Source organism: Aethina tumida, chromosome 2 (assembly GCF_024364675.1).
Source record: "Aethina tumida isolate Nest 87 chromosome 2, icAetTumi1.1, whole genome shotgun sequence".
In the NCBI taxonomy this organism is placed as follows: Eukaryota; Metazoa; Arthropoda; class Insecta; order Coleoptera; family Nitidulidae; genus Aethina; species Aethina tumida.
Genome location: NC_065436.1, coordinates 23,287,670 through 23,300,593, shown reverse-complemented (window position 1 = coordinate 23,300,593; position 12,924 = coordinate 23,287,670). Strand labels below are relative to the sequence as shown.

General features: G+C 30.0%; 4 protein-coding genes across 5 annotated transcripts; 1 reads left to right on the top strand and 3 right to left on the bottom strand.

Moving 5' to 3' along the window:
- Positions 1 to 92: 92 nt before the first annotated feature.
- Positions 93 to 2,927, bottom strand: LOC109596775 (WD repeat-containing protein CG11141). The gene is made up of 8 exons (XM_020012354.2): positions 2,667 to 2,927; positions 2,322 to 2,606; positions 2,105 to 2,265; positions 1,918 to 2,053; positions 1,661 to 1,866; positions 1,509 to 1,603; positions 686 to 1,441; positions 93 to 636 (listed from the first exon to the last, which is right to left on the bottom strand). Exons 1-8 carry the CDS (start codon positions 2,925 to 2,927, stop codon positions 563 to 565), a joined length of 1,974 nt encoding a protein of 657 aa, XP_019867913.1. The 3' UTR covers positions 93 to 562.
- An 86-nt stretch (positions 2,928 to 3,013) lies between these two features.
- On the top strand, positions 3,014 to 4,305 carry LOC109596776 (tRNA (guanine-N(7)-)-methyltransferase non-catalytic subunit wuho). The gene is made up of 2 exons (XM_020012355.2): positions 3,014 to 3,093; positions 3,171 to 4,305. The coding sequence occupies exon 2, from the start codon at positions 3,176 to 3,178 to the stop codon at positions 4,289 to 4,291; it is 1,116 nt and encodes a 371-aa protein (XP_019867914.1). The 5' UTR covers positions 3,014 to 3,093; positions 3,171 to 3,175; the 3' UTR covers positions 4,292 to 4,305.
- Positions 4,301 to 12,691, bottom strand: LOC109596777 (probable ATP-dependent RNA helicase DHX35). Of its 2 annotated transcripts, none has more exons than XM_049963647.1 (11): positions 12,433 to 12,691; positions 12,084 to 12,380; positions 6,426 to 6,596; positions 6,232 to 6,372; positions 5,990 to 6,143; positions 5,613 to 5,927; positions 5,418 to 5,559; positions 5,075 to 5,361; positions 4,711 to 5,019; positions 4,504 to 4,657; positions 4,301 to 4,453 (listed from the first exon to the last, which is right to left on the bottom strand). In XM_049963647.1, exons 2-11 carry the CDS (start codon positions 12,330 to 12,332, stop codon positions 4,321 to 4,323), a joined length of 2,055 nt encoding a protein of 684 aa, XP_049819604.1. In that variant the 5' UTR covers positions 12,333 to 12,380; positions 12,433 to 12,691; the 3' UTR covers positions 4,301 to 4,320. The 2 variants fall into 2 exon arrangements, with proteins under 2 accessions (XP_049819604.1, XP_019867915.2); XM_020012356.2 differs by lacking the exon at positions 12,433 to 12,691 and adding an exon at positions 10,470 to 10,542 and having other exon boundaries at positions 12,084 to 12,150.
- LOC109607691 (ceramide phosphoethanolamine synthase) lies at positions 7,138 to 10,476 on the bottom strand. The gene has a single exon (XM_049963648.1). The coding sequence runs from the start codon at positions 10,361 to 10,363 to the stop codon at positions 9,323 to 9,325; it is 1,041 nt and encodes a 346-aa protein (XP_049819605.1). The 5' UTR covers positions 10,364 to 10,476; the 3' UTR covers positions 7,138 to 9,322.
- Positions 12,692 to 12,924: the final 233 nt, after the last annotated feature.

Genomic DNA, 12,924 nt, shown 5'->3' with positions numbered 1-12,924 from the left:
AATTATATTTTAATTTAAAATAATGTAGTTTTTTATTATATAATAAAGTACTATTTGATATACTTTGCATTCTTCAATGTAAAATACAGATAAATAATATGATCATATATTAAAAACAAAATAATTATACATTTGACTGTTACAACTTATGTTTGAGGCTTATAGGTAATATCAAAAATAAACATATTATATTCGGATCTATTTGCACAGATATTGGCAAAATTCTTTAATCATTTGCGGATTAATGTATCAATTAAAAATTCTAATTTAAATAAAAAATATTGATATTGAATACGTGCAGTATTGGGGTCAAAAATATAATTTTGAAATGAATTTTACCAATTCCAGCCTTACATCCACATCGTATGAATTCAGTAAATAAATATCATATGATGATAAATTTCTCTAAAAGCAAAATGTACATTAAAAAAAAATAATTTATTTTACTATCACATTTTAAACGCAAAAAAACTGTTCCTATATTTTAAGGATATTTTTTTCAATATTCGAAAAATCTCTTAATTAATATTCACTTTTTAACAATATAGGAAATTCTTATGTATCATGTCTCAGAGACACGGTCTTTGTTAACTTCGATGTTCGTCAGTTTCCACTCGTTAGGAATATGTCGACAGTCTAAAAAAGACAGTATAAAATTAAATAAGCCAAACATATAATAATATACCTGGAATTAAAATATTTTCCCCTTTTTGACTTGAATCTGGATTGAGATTCTTAGTTTCAGTTTTCCACAACAATTCTTTGGTTTTCAATGGCGAACCTAAATCTTTAACTTTATTGCCTATTAATTCAGAATGTGATGTTTTAATTAAATTAGAGCTGTATATTGATGGATCAGGTTCACTTTGAGTCCTAGTGAAGGTAGGTCCTTTTGAATTGATGTTATCCCTGTCATTCATTTCACTAGATTGTATTTCATCTAAATTAATTTGAATTTTATCTAAATTTAAGACGTCAGCCAATATTTTTTCTTTATACTCAATGTCATTTTGAATTGAATCAGGACTTCTCAAATCTGGTAAGGCACCTACTGTATTGAGATTCATAATTGTAGACTTATTAAAGCTCAGGTCCCTTTCCTCTGAACTGTTTGAACTTAGGCTGAACAGGCTAGAACTCATATGTCGTTTTTTCTTCTTTTTAAATAAGATTTTATCATTAAATTGTTGTTTGCCAATATCATCAAAGTTCTTTTGAAATTTAATATCTTCTGCAGTATTATGGACAGAACATTCTGTAGCTTCTTCTGCCTTTGGTACATTTGCGTCATCATTAAAAATATCTTCATCTACAGGAGTTTTTTCAAACAATGATGGTAAAGCTGATATGATGTTGCCTGTTTGAAATTTGTTCTTAAAATCTTTAATAGATGAAGTTAATGGGTTGACTATATTGTCAACTGGAGTTGTTAATAATATATCTACAAATAAATTATAACAGTTTAATTAATATACATAGTTTCTCTTCTACATAATGGTTTTAGAAACCTTGACTATTTTCAGGTCTATAAGATATTCTAATAATACTCCTATCCTCCTCAAGAATAAATATCTCATCTTTGTGCGAAGCAATATTTAAAACTCTGTAAATTATATTGGTAAAATATACCACACTAAATTAATATTTATATCATTCTTACCCTCTTAAATGACTAATTGTATATAAAATTATCATATTATTAGGATCTAGTATATAGATTACATCTCCATTATGAGTAACAAGTAAATTATCACAAAATTGATATAAAACAGAGAAACAAGCCTCCTTTTGTGGTTTAAGTGGCAGCAGCTTTTTTGATATTGGATTAATTAATGGAACTTCAAGACACTCCTTAGACAGTATATCCTTAAAATTAAATTAGTTTAAAAATTTGTTGATAATTTTCTTTAAACTCACTTTAAACAGCAAGGTTTTTTGAACATTCCCTTCAATATCTGACACCCAAATTCTTAAACCTGGTCTGGAGCAGTACAATATAGAATTATTTGAGTTAAAACCATTTTGAAAGATTAAGCCTCCATAATTTCCTAATCTAAAAAAGACTTGTTTTCTTAACAATACAGAAGTAAAGTGTACAACTTACACTTTTCTATCTTTTTTTCCTACTTGACATACTTTCCATTTTGAAAATTTTTGGCAGATTATACTTCTGTATGTGGTTGACACTAACAGTCTTTGTTGATTATAACTCATTTGTACCACTTCATATTCTTCATTTAATATTTCTACAGATTTACAAATATGCTAAAATTTAATATAATATTAATTTATGTATATTATAATTCTTGAAATAAATTAACCATATAAAAATCTAATTCTGTCAATATAATGCAACCATTTTTATCTCCAGAAAACAATTTCATGCCATTTTTTGACCACTCAACTGCTGTAATTTTAGATTTATGCAAGTCTGAGACAGTATATCTTTCAACTTGTTTATTTTTTGTAATTAAACTTTCTGGTAATGAACTGGCATGAGACTTTGGTATTTGAAAAATGCTAATATTTCCAGCAGCATTTCCACATGCCACCATAAAATCAACTGTGGATATGACTTTTACCACAGTTATTGGGCTATTACTGTTCTAAAATATAAAATACATGTGTTGTAGTTTATTTTTAAATTTAAATAAATTATATCTTACCTCACAGCGTAAGTGCTCCAGGCTCTTATTTTGCCTATTATACCAATAAACTATTCCTATATTGCTGCCAAGAGCCAGAAATTCTGGCAAAATGTCTAAACAAGTAATTTTAATTTCATGACTGAACAATCCATTTAGAGACTTCAACGGTAATTTATTGTATAAATCTGTCAATGGGGCCCACTCTCTCAAAATATTTGCTTGTGCCATTTTATTGTGTTTAGTTGACATCAAAACAAAGACGTAAATATTTGTCATCATACATTTTCAAAATGATGTCAAGCATACCGAATAGCTGAAATACCTTTTTCTAATATGTCCAGTTATAAATTTTCAATGTCAATGAAGTTTCACCATAAACACCCCATAGTGAATCATCCATTCTCATGAAGGGGTGTATGTAGGCAATACTGCTGCAAATAAATAGGTATAACATTTGAACTACTGTCATAATAACCTTAAAACCCACATGTTTTGAAAAATCTAAGTTTTTCTGGTATTCAGGGAAAATGGTGGTGATTAAATCGAAAAATGACTGTTTAGTAGTGGCGAATAAAGACAGTTTAGTTTTTTTCGATAGGAACTCCCAAACAACCCAAGCTGTGGAAATACCGGAGCCAATTTTGCCTGAAAACCTTACCAAAGGACAAATTGAGGTTTTGAAAAAAGAAGACAGGACGGTCACTTCCTTATCATTTTCTAAAAATGGGGAATACTGTGTCGTGTCCACAGAAAATAAACAAGTAATAGTTTTTGACAGTAAATTACAAGCAGTGAAAAATTTTATTGTAAACAGAGCTGCAAGTAAAGTGTTATTTACCTCACACAATGATGTTATTGTGGCTGATAAGACAGGGGATGTATATTTGTATAAATTAAATGAAGAACCTCAGCCAATTTTATTATTAGGACACTTAAGTGTTGTGTTTGATGTTATTTTATCTGAATGTGAAAAATATATCATCACCTGTGATCGTGATGAGAAAATAAGAGTCTCATATTTTCCAAATGCCTATAATATTGTTAGTTTCTGTTTGGGACATAAGGAATTTGTGACAACATTAAAAATTGTCAAGAACACCCTTATTTCTGCTTCTGGTGATGGAACATTCAGATATTGGAATTATTTGAATGGCAAGGAACTGGAACTTGTCAATTCCAATCAGTACATAAAAGATGATAGTATTTTACAAGCATTTTCAAAAGAAATGGATGAAGAAAAAGTTGATGTAACTGCCTTACCAATAATTGATTTGCAAGTTCATGAAAATGGTAGAGTTTTTGTGGCTGTATCAATTTATAATGTAAGTGGAATACAATTATATGTTACTGATTTATCCTGTTACAAAACAACATTTATTAAAAATATACAAATGAACTGCAATATTTCTAGTTTTTTCTTAGGTAAATTTTTATATATTTTAAGTGATAATTTATATTCATACAAATTGCATAATGAAGACTATGAACTATGTGGTGACATTCAATTTGATGATTTTTATAAGAAATATTGTCAGGATTCAAAATTGTCTAGCTATAATTCTATAACAGCATATTATAAGAGAAAATTTGACAATGTACAAGAGTATTTGGAAAGGAAAAAACAGAGGCTTGAGTCAAAATAAAGAACTAAAAAAGATTAATTATTTTTATTTTAACCTAGATAATCCTTAAATGAAGTTTTGTAATAAAAGTGGGGAGCCAGTTCCAAGAGCCAATCTCTTTCAATTACTGTGATGTCTTTCATAAATAATTTTGTGGTATGAATAATTTCACAAAATATTACCCTAAAAATGTTGGTTTTGAATCAAATTATTATCAATTATTTTGAATTTACCATTGAGGTTGTTTAATAGTATATAAACAACTGTCAGGGTGAACATATAAGTCAACATCTCCTCTTACAGTTTTATACACACCACTATGATGCAGGTATGCTGCATTAGGGAAAAGTCCTTTAACTAAACATTTGCGTATAGCATCTGTGTATCCTAAAAACATATTAACATGTTGAGTGTGTAAAAGTATTGTATTTCTATAATACTTTGACAAGATATAATTGGTACGTCATAATTTTTCATAACTTTTTCGAGCCTCTCTCTAATTTCAACGACCCTTTTTAACGACCTATAGTTAATAAAATTTTTGTGACAAAATTCCCTAGATTTATCACTTTGAATAAAGCCATTGAACACATTTAAATATGTTATTAAATCACCCTCTTCAACTTCAAAATGTCTCTTCTGGATTCTAGACTTTACAATCATGTTTCCCGATGATGGTTTTGTAAAAATACATTCCACTTGAAGCATGGAAATAATTGTTAAAATTTCCTCTGAGCACCCAAATTCACCTAAAAGCAAACAATGAATGAACTAAAAGTTGTTTCTGAAAATATGGTAACCCACCTGAGCTTAATATAACTTTGGTGTATAAAGGATTTAAGGCAAATTCTGACAAATGAAAACCTAAAGGTTTTGTCAACTCCCCTTGCAAGTCAATGGCATCTAAAGCATATAGAATTTCTAAAGCACTTCTCAAATTTTTTAGTTGTGGCTGACTGGGAAATTTAAATGTCAATATGTTATGAATGCCTAAAGCTTTAAGTTGTAAGACAGCGTATGTTAAATTGGTTCTAACAATTTCAGGAGGTGTGTTATCAGCCAGCTTTGCAGCATATTCTTCTGTATACAACCTATAAAATAACGATTTAATATTATAGAAAAGTTATGCCAATTTTGTGTGACTTACCTAAAGACTTTACCAGCCCTCATTCTACCAGCTCTTCCTGCTCTTTGATCTGCGGAGGCTTTACTAATTGGCAAGATTACTAGTGTGTCCGTATGTGTCTCGCAGTTAAACCAACACGTTTTTACAAATCCGCAATCTATAACTGAAGAAGAGACTGTTAACTTTTCATTCAGCGAACATTTTTTTACTACTTACCATGTACAATCCCTGGAATGGTGACAGATGTTTCTGCTACATTTGTTGACACTATTACTTTTCTATATCCTTTCTGAGCCGACTTAAATACCTTGAGTTGCTCATGATATGGCAACGAGCCGTACAAAGGTAAAACTTCCATTTTGTTCTTTCCATTGGAATTTTCAATTACGTCGGCGTGTTCCCGTAACAACCTAACTGCCCGGTCAACTTCTTCCTGACCCGTTAGAAAAGCCAAAATGTCACCTTCACTTTTTGACGAGTTTATTTTTAAAACTGTATCCACTGTTGCTTGTACATAACATGAAACGGGTTCTAAAATAATCAGTCAGTTTAATTTAGGGGGGTTTTATTAAACGAAATAAAAATGAATTCACCTGCAGTATAAAATATTTCTACTGGAAATTGTCTTCCTGAAACGGTTAATACAACTGCCGAATCATTCGTTCCATTTTTATGATTGAAAAACTCAAAAAGTTCTTTGGCGTCCAATGTAGCTGAAGCCACTATTATACGTAATTCGGGCCTTTTCTAAAAGCACAAAATTTTATAATAGTTATCCTATGGTTTGGAACAAGATTACGTCCAAAAAAATTTGAAATTGATTACAATAAATTACCCGCAAAATTTTTTTCATTAAGCCCATTAGTATGTCGGTGTACATTGTCCGCTCGTGTACTTCATCCAGCATTATTGCAGAATAACTTTTCAAAAGAGGATCTGACATCATTTCCCTCAATAGTATTCCTTCGGTCATGTACTGTAGAGAAAACGTTAATTTTTAGAACAAACTGTATTTTTTAATATTCTTACTTTTATTTTGGGGTTGTTCGTGCAAGCGTCGAATCTTACGGCGTATCCTACCATATCCTGTTGTACTAGGGTGTCGGTTTCATCCGCCACTCGGTTTGCCAATGATATGGCTGCTACCCTTCGAGGTTCACATACTCCTATTTGTCCGGGCCAATTAGCCTCTATCATATACTACAAAAAGATTAATTAGAATTTTAATGACACTTTCAAGAAACTATATATAAGTTCAATAAATCTAACATCTTAAATTAGGAAAGTTATTTATTTATAAATCAATTTACCAATTCATTTCAATATTTTTTAAGGTTTATCTCATTTTGAATACATGCATTATGATATTGTTGTGGTTAGCTTCACACATGGGATCACATATTAAATATCGCTGCGCATATTTTAAATGTAAAAATATGAAACGTAGATGCTATTATCAACTAACATTTTGTATTCGTCTATACTTACCGGATAAGATATGTAGTGCTAGATATTAATTCTCAAATTACAAATATGCATAATATCGTTTTGAATATGTTGTCCATCCATTTTAGTACTTAATGTGGACATAAAAATAGTTTAGGACATGTTAGTTACTTTAGAACACAGTACAGAAAGCCATAAATTTAATAGCAACATATAATATAATATTTTTTTTATTGACATATTAGAGTTATTTACTTCCGTAATTAATAGAAAAGGACGTGTAAAGTAAAAGTAGTTATGGTTAAAAAAGCACATGTATTTATTTGCTCATTATCAGAAGAGTCTGACTGTAAACACAAAATAGTCAAAAACACAACCTAGGAGTATAATAATATAAAGTAAATACAAATCACTTATTAATTTACATACGTTAATAATTAAATTATGCATAAAGTGAATTTCAATCAAAACTCAATGACTAGTTAATTGTGAAGAATTTGGATTTAACATTGAATTAATCCATATGGGGCAACATATTTCTGAGGAGTTCTGATCGAAATTCATCGTGTATAAAATACTAACAAATTGTCCAATAAAAAAACCAATTTAATAATACATAACATTAAAAATTCTTATAAATAATGTAATCAATAAATTAAAACTAAAGAAAGCAAGTTGAACCCATTAACCAGCAAGCGTTATGACGATCGATGGATACATGAATTTACTAATATCTACATGAATTTATAAATTCATGTAGATATTAGTTAAATTACAATTTTAAAGTACGGCCACTGATAATTAAACACTCATGCATATATAAATATTTATATATTTTTTGCACCTTTAGATTGTTAAACAATCACATTGTTCGTTGCATATATAGATTTGGTGTCAATCATAAAGATTTACCACGAATTATTTGATTAAAAGAAATTATAGCGACAAATTAGGGTTATTTCATTAATTTGACACGGTTTTGTTAATTAAATAACGTTTAATTATCAGCTTAAAACAATGCGGTTAAAAATTATTGTAAATTCATGTTAGTCATGTTGTTAAAATTGTGGCAATGGAAATTACTTAAAATAGATTTAAATAACCCTCGTTAACTTTTTCAGTACTCGCACCTTAGATAATCAATTAAAGTAACAAAAAAGACTAGAAAATAAAGTAATGTTAAATCTATAAATTACAAATATCTGTTAGATTTAGGGAAGGCGTTCAGGAATAAATGATTATATACAAATAAATAAAAAATTCTTATATGTACACTGATTGTCACGAAAGTAATGTCATTAAATTAGTTTAAATATTCAGTTCAACGTAATAAATGTACGTATATTAAGATAAATGAATAAGGCTATAACGAAAGAAATTTCATTGGTATTGATTTTTAAAACACCTAGATAACCCAAGAAGTAATACATGTGTATGAACATATATAAACATGTATTTTCTTGTATGATTTCGTAGTTAGATTGTGGTAAAGAGTCACAAAATTTACATGGTGATAGTACATGTAAGAGATAATAGCAACTGCGTAGAATTCATTAAAGACCAAAATCCTAGGTAATTCCAAAAATGTACGTAAATATATATTCAAATTTATATATGTTCATGCATGTCTGATTTTTCTCAGGAATTGTTGTTTCAGTCATCCAGATAATATTATCTGAAGTTTTGAACATTAAACAAATATTTGTTGTGTAGATTTTTCAAGGCTAAGTGATGATGAATGGTGGATGTTTAAACTGTGTTTTTGAAATTAGTTATATTTAACGCAATTCAATACTAGTCTAAATTAGGCAACGTCTGCAATGTTTTAATTCGCTTGTTCATGTACACTTTTAGTCGTTAAAAATATATCACAGATCCATTACAAGTTAATGATAAATAATAATGCATTCCAGCTTCCAATATTATGCCTATTTAAGTGCTGATAGAAATAATTTTGGTGACATGGAACATTAAAGTTAGCTTTTCTGAAAGCAATTAAAACTCTGATTTTCTAAGAAATTAATCATTAAATACTAAGTTTTGATGAATAATGAAATAACCTTCCTTCACGCAGTTATTTTTAGAGCCTATTTTCCATCTAAAGTAATAACAAAGCACCACTTACTTTGAATGCCAACGATAATATTATGTACATATTTAGTAAATATTTGTGGTTTATCTGAAATATCACATCACGCTATAAAAATATATGAACAAATTCGCAGAATAAATAATAACTGTATAATTACTCATTTTTCCCAATAAATAAAATAAAATTACTCTTGAAACTTGGAAAATAATACATTTTAGTTAATATGTTAATACTATTTTTCTCAATGAACGGCTAATGTAGTATAAGTTACTTCGGCAATGATTGAGGCATTGTTAGTGAACAATTTTCTATATGCAATGTGCTGTAAATGTATTTTAAAAGGAATTAAATTACATTATCAGCACCTTGTATACGAATATTCTTCCAACTAAATTGCTCCTTCACCAGTGAGCTTGTGATAAATAAAATTTTTCGCATCGATAATATGAATTTCAGTGACACAGATAGCGGACAGTAACAAACCGAGGCCGATGTACTCGATGTTCCTCAGAAACTCCCACAGCTTATCACAAAATATCATGAGTAAAAGACAATGCATGAGATTATGTACATTCAGTATTCTCCAAATTAACGACACCGTAAAGAAGAACGAACTCCTGAAAACGATATCCTGTTTGATTGATTCCTCAATGGGAACGTTGGTGCGTTCCATCATGTCCTGATACAAAGCTATGTAACGATTCCATGCCGTCGAGCTTATTATCATTTGCGTCGAGAAGAAACAGACCTTCCGTGCGACCTTTTTAATAGTGACTTTCGCTTTGTAAACAATATTACAACTCTGTTTGGTGTCACTAGTGGTGGGCAGTTGCATGTAGCCCCTTCGAGGCGGATTGTTCTTTAGGAAGATGAAAACGCCGATCATGAAGGCCGTGCAACCCAACGCGTCGCACAGACCGTCCACATAGTAACCCGCAGTACCGATCTCCGACAACTCTCCTTTGATGTGTTTCCTCACGCGCGCCACATGACCGTCGACGTCGTCCAAGAATGTCCTGAACTCGAACAGCACGACACCGATTCTACGATAGGCAAGATTGTTGCTGGCTACACATTTCGCGCTCAATATCGCAACGAACACGTGGAATATACTGATTTTGTTCGGCGTAATCCATGTTATGTCCGATATGCCTAACGCGTGGTCCGCGAAATGTACGAGGGGCGCGAAAAGATACAAATTGGTCTGGTCCAGCAGAACCGCCTTCACGGTGACTGTACATAACGGCGAATACTCGCATCCAAACCACGTCTCCGAACTGTACGATGATTCGTTATCGTTGGATGTTCTCTTAAGAGGGTAATTTTGTATACGTATATATAAATTATAGTCCATATATACGTAAAATACTATCAGTAACACCAACAAACTAAGCAATAGCTTACTAATTTGGGAGGAAGGGCCTACCATTTTGGCAAGAAAAAGGTTTAGAGCAAAATGGGTTTAATTCCCTGGACGGTTTTCAGTCTTAAACAAATTCTAATGATGTAGTCAACTAATATTCTCTAGTACGTACACTGATCACTGTTTTGGATCAATTAAGAAATAAGGTTGTTGATTGCCGATTAACATCGAGTCACGGACAATACCTAAAAGCAACAAAAAATTATGTTAATTATCTCTTTTATATAATAATGACATTTATCTAATGAAAGATAATTTTAATGTCTTTTTTGTTAAGTTAATGTGGAACAGACGGTTTTGTTTCTTCATTTAACGAATTGTGCAAATGTTTTTCTTACACAAATTATTAATAAAATTAATTGTGCAGTACTTGTTTTAATAAATTGAATTTAATAACCTCGAGAGTGACTGATAAACAAGAGACTTGTGTATGATGAATAATACAAAATTGGATAAGTTTATGGGGTTCACAACAGAACAATTTTACTATTAATTTTATTATACTTCGAACTTACGAATTCCACGTATTAAATGTCGTTATAAAATGTTTGAAACAACTGGAATCCAACATTACAATATAACTTAATACTTTTACCTACTTGTTTTTTTATCATTGACTTTAATGCTTTGAAGGTGTCAGTTTTATATTTTTTTGCTGTCTTACAAAATACGTACGTACATGTTTTCAAGGTTCCCTATATTAGAACATTAAATGATCAAAAGGTCAAATTGAGTACTCAATTATAGAAGGAAATAAAAAATAACAAAAAATATACATACATCAAACGCAATCAGTAAGTTACTGAACAATTTCCTGTTGTGAATTAAACAATTTTATGTTACAGTTTCATGCTTCTGATGAGTAAATTAAAAAACGATAAAACATCAATTTTTAATTAAGTTCACACCAAAATAGACTTTCTGTACTTTGATTACTACCAAGTTATTTACAATTAAATATAAATTCTCAGGAAAAAGTTTATTGATTATTTTAATTTATAGAAATTAGAATATGTTATGTTGTGCCTGGGGCTGTCCAGCGTCCCAATTTAGGTGGATTTGAATGAATTATGCAAATTATTGCGTATTACACAAAAAATTAACAAATTTGGGTAATGGCATTCGGAATTAGTTGAAGCAGAATTTGTGATATAATGAGTTACCTATTTTTTAAAAATCCACAAAAGGAAGAGACTTTTGAAATCTAATTCAACTAACTAAACTAAGTATTTGAATAGTATTTTTATATTTAAATTGAATTAAGTTAAAGATTTAGTTTTCCGATTTTTGTTACTAAACACAGCCAAAGGTCCACAACATAATTTTTAGTCACAGTACTTCAAAAGAAATTTTATTTACTTAAATACTCAAGATTATTTTTTGATAAGTAATTCAATCACTTTCTTATCATAAGAAGAATCCAGTTAATATGTCATTTAAGCCTACTTACAATTTTCAAAAATAATTTTCAAGGGGAAAGTCCAATTTTAATACTAGTAACCAAGTTATTCATATTTTGTGAAGCAAAATAATAAAACTAAACTGAATACAGGAAGAATATTTATATACTCTGTGACTCACTATACTGTGCTACTAGTAAATATCAAATATGTAATTCAATCATGTAATCTCAAATCAAACAGAGATAATTATTTCATGCGTCTAATCATTACTTTTTGAATGTGCTAGTTTTTTGTGCTGAGTCAACCAAATAAATTTCACTTACCTGTGGTATCTGTGTACTTTTCCCACATCCAGTTTCTCCCACCAGGATTAAAGTTTGGAACTTTTCGAGTAAATAAAGTATACTGTTCCTACTTTTAAATATTGGCAAGTTTTGTCTCTGAGTTTGAATAGACTGAGATATAAATTTATTATAAACGAAGTCCGTCGTTTCGCTAGCTCTAGCTTCGTTTCTGTCTAGGAAACTTGAAGTTTCTGAGGGCTTAATAAATCTTGGTTTAAAATCACTCATTACGATTTTCTGTTTGAATGATTAGCCTGCATGTGAATAACTGGTTACCTAAAAAAATCTAATTTATAGATTAACATTTAATACAACAGTTTTTAATTACTTTTTCCTGTACCAGTGTTTTGCAATAAGTTATTAAAATAAGACACATATGAGTTTTGCCAATTATAAACTGTTGTACAATTTCTGGCAATCTGAAAATTAATTCCTAAATAACTTATTGTGGTTCGGAAATTTTTGTTTGTAGCGTTCGTATTGCTATTGTCATATGCAGTCACCAAACACCATAAAAAACAGTCTGTTGACCACAGAACACACATAACCTACAAATCACTGAAAAGAGATGTAAACGATTGTGCCTATTGAAATGTTCTGTAACACCAATTTACTCCTGCGCCACGTAACGGAGTGTGTTTGAATTAAATTTTAGTGTCACATTCAAGTTTAAACTTTTTAAATTACTTATTTTCTGTTTTGGACAATTATTTTTATGAAATAAATAAATGAACAATATTTTTTCTGTCTCTTCTATAAAAGCTGTGATAAAATCAAAATTTACTAGTAAATCTGATGAAGCAGAATATCTGTTTGAAAT

Coding starts and splice junctions, on each gene's coding strand:
- LOC109596775 (XM_020012354.2), bottom strand. CDS start 2,927: ATGATGACAAATATTTACGTCTTTGTTTTGATGTCAACTAAACACAAT. Junction 2,266..2,321: donor CAGAATTAGATTTTTATATG/GTTAATTTATTT, acceptor ATTAAATTTTAG/CATATTTGTAAATCTGTAGA. Junction 1,442..1,508: donor TAGACCTGAAAATAGTCAAG/GTTTCTAAAACC, acceptor ATTTATTTGTAG/ATATATTATTAACAACTCCA.
- LOC109596776 (XM_020012355.2), top strand. CDS start 3,176: ATGGTGGTGATTAAATCGAAAAATGACTGTTTAGTAGTGGCGAATAAA.
- LOC109607691 (XM_049963648.1), bottom strand. CDS start 10,363: ATGGTAGGCCCTTCCTCCCAAATTAGTAAGCTATTGCTTAGTTTGTTG.
- LOC109596777 (XM_049963647.1), bottom strand. CDS start 12,332: ATGAGTGATTTTAAACCAAGATTTATTAAGCCCTCAGAAACTTCAAGT. Junction 6,373..6,425: donor CGAACAACCCCAAAATAAAA/GTAAGAATATTA, acceptor TTTTCTCTACAG/TACATGACCGAAGGAATACT. Junction 4,454..4,503: donor ACTATTAAACAACCTCAATG/GTAAATTCAAAA, acceptor CAACATTTTTAG/GGTAATATTTTGTGAAATTA.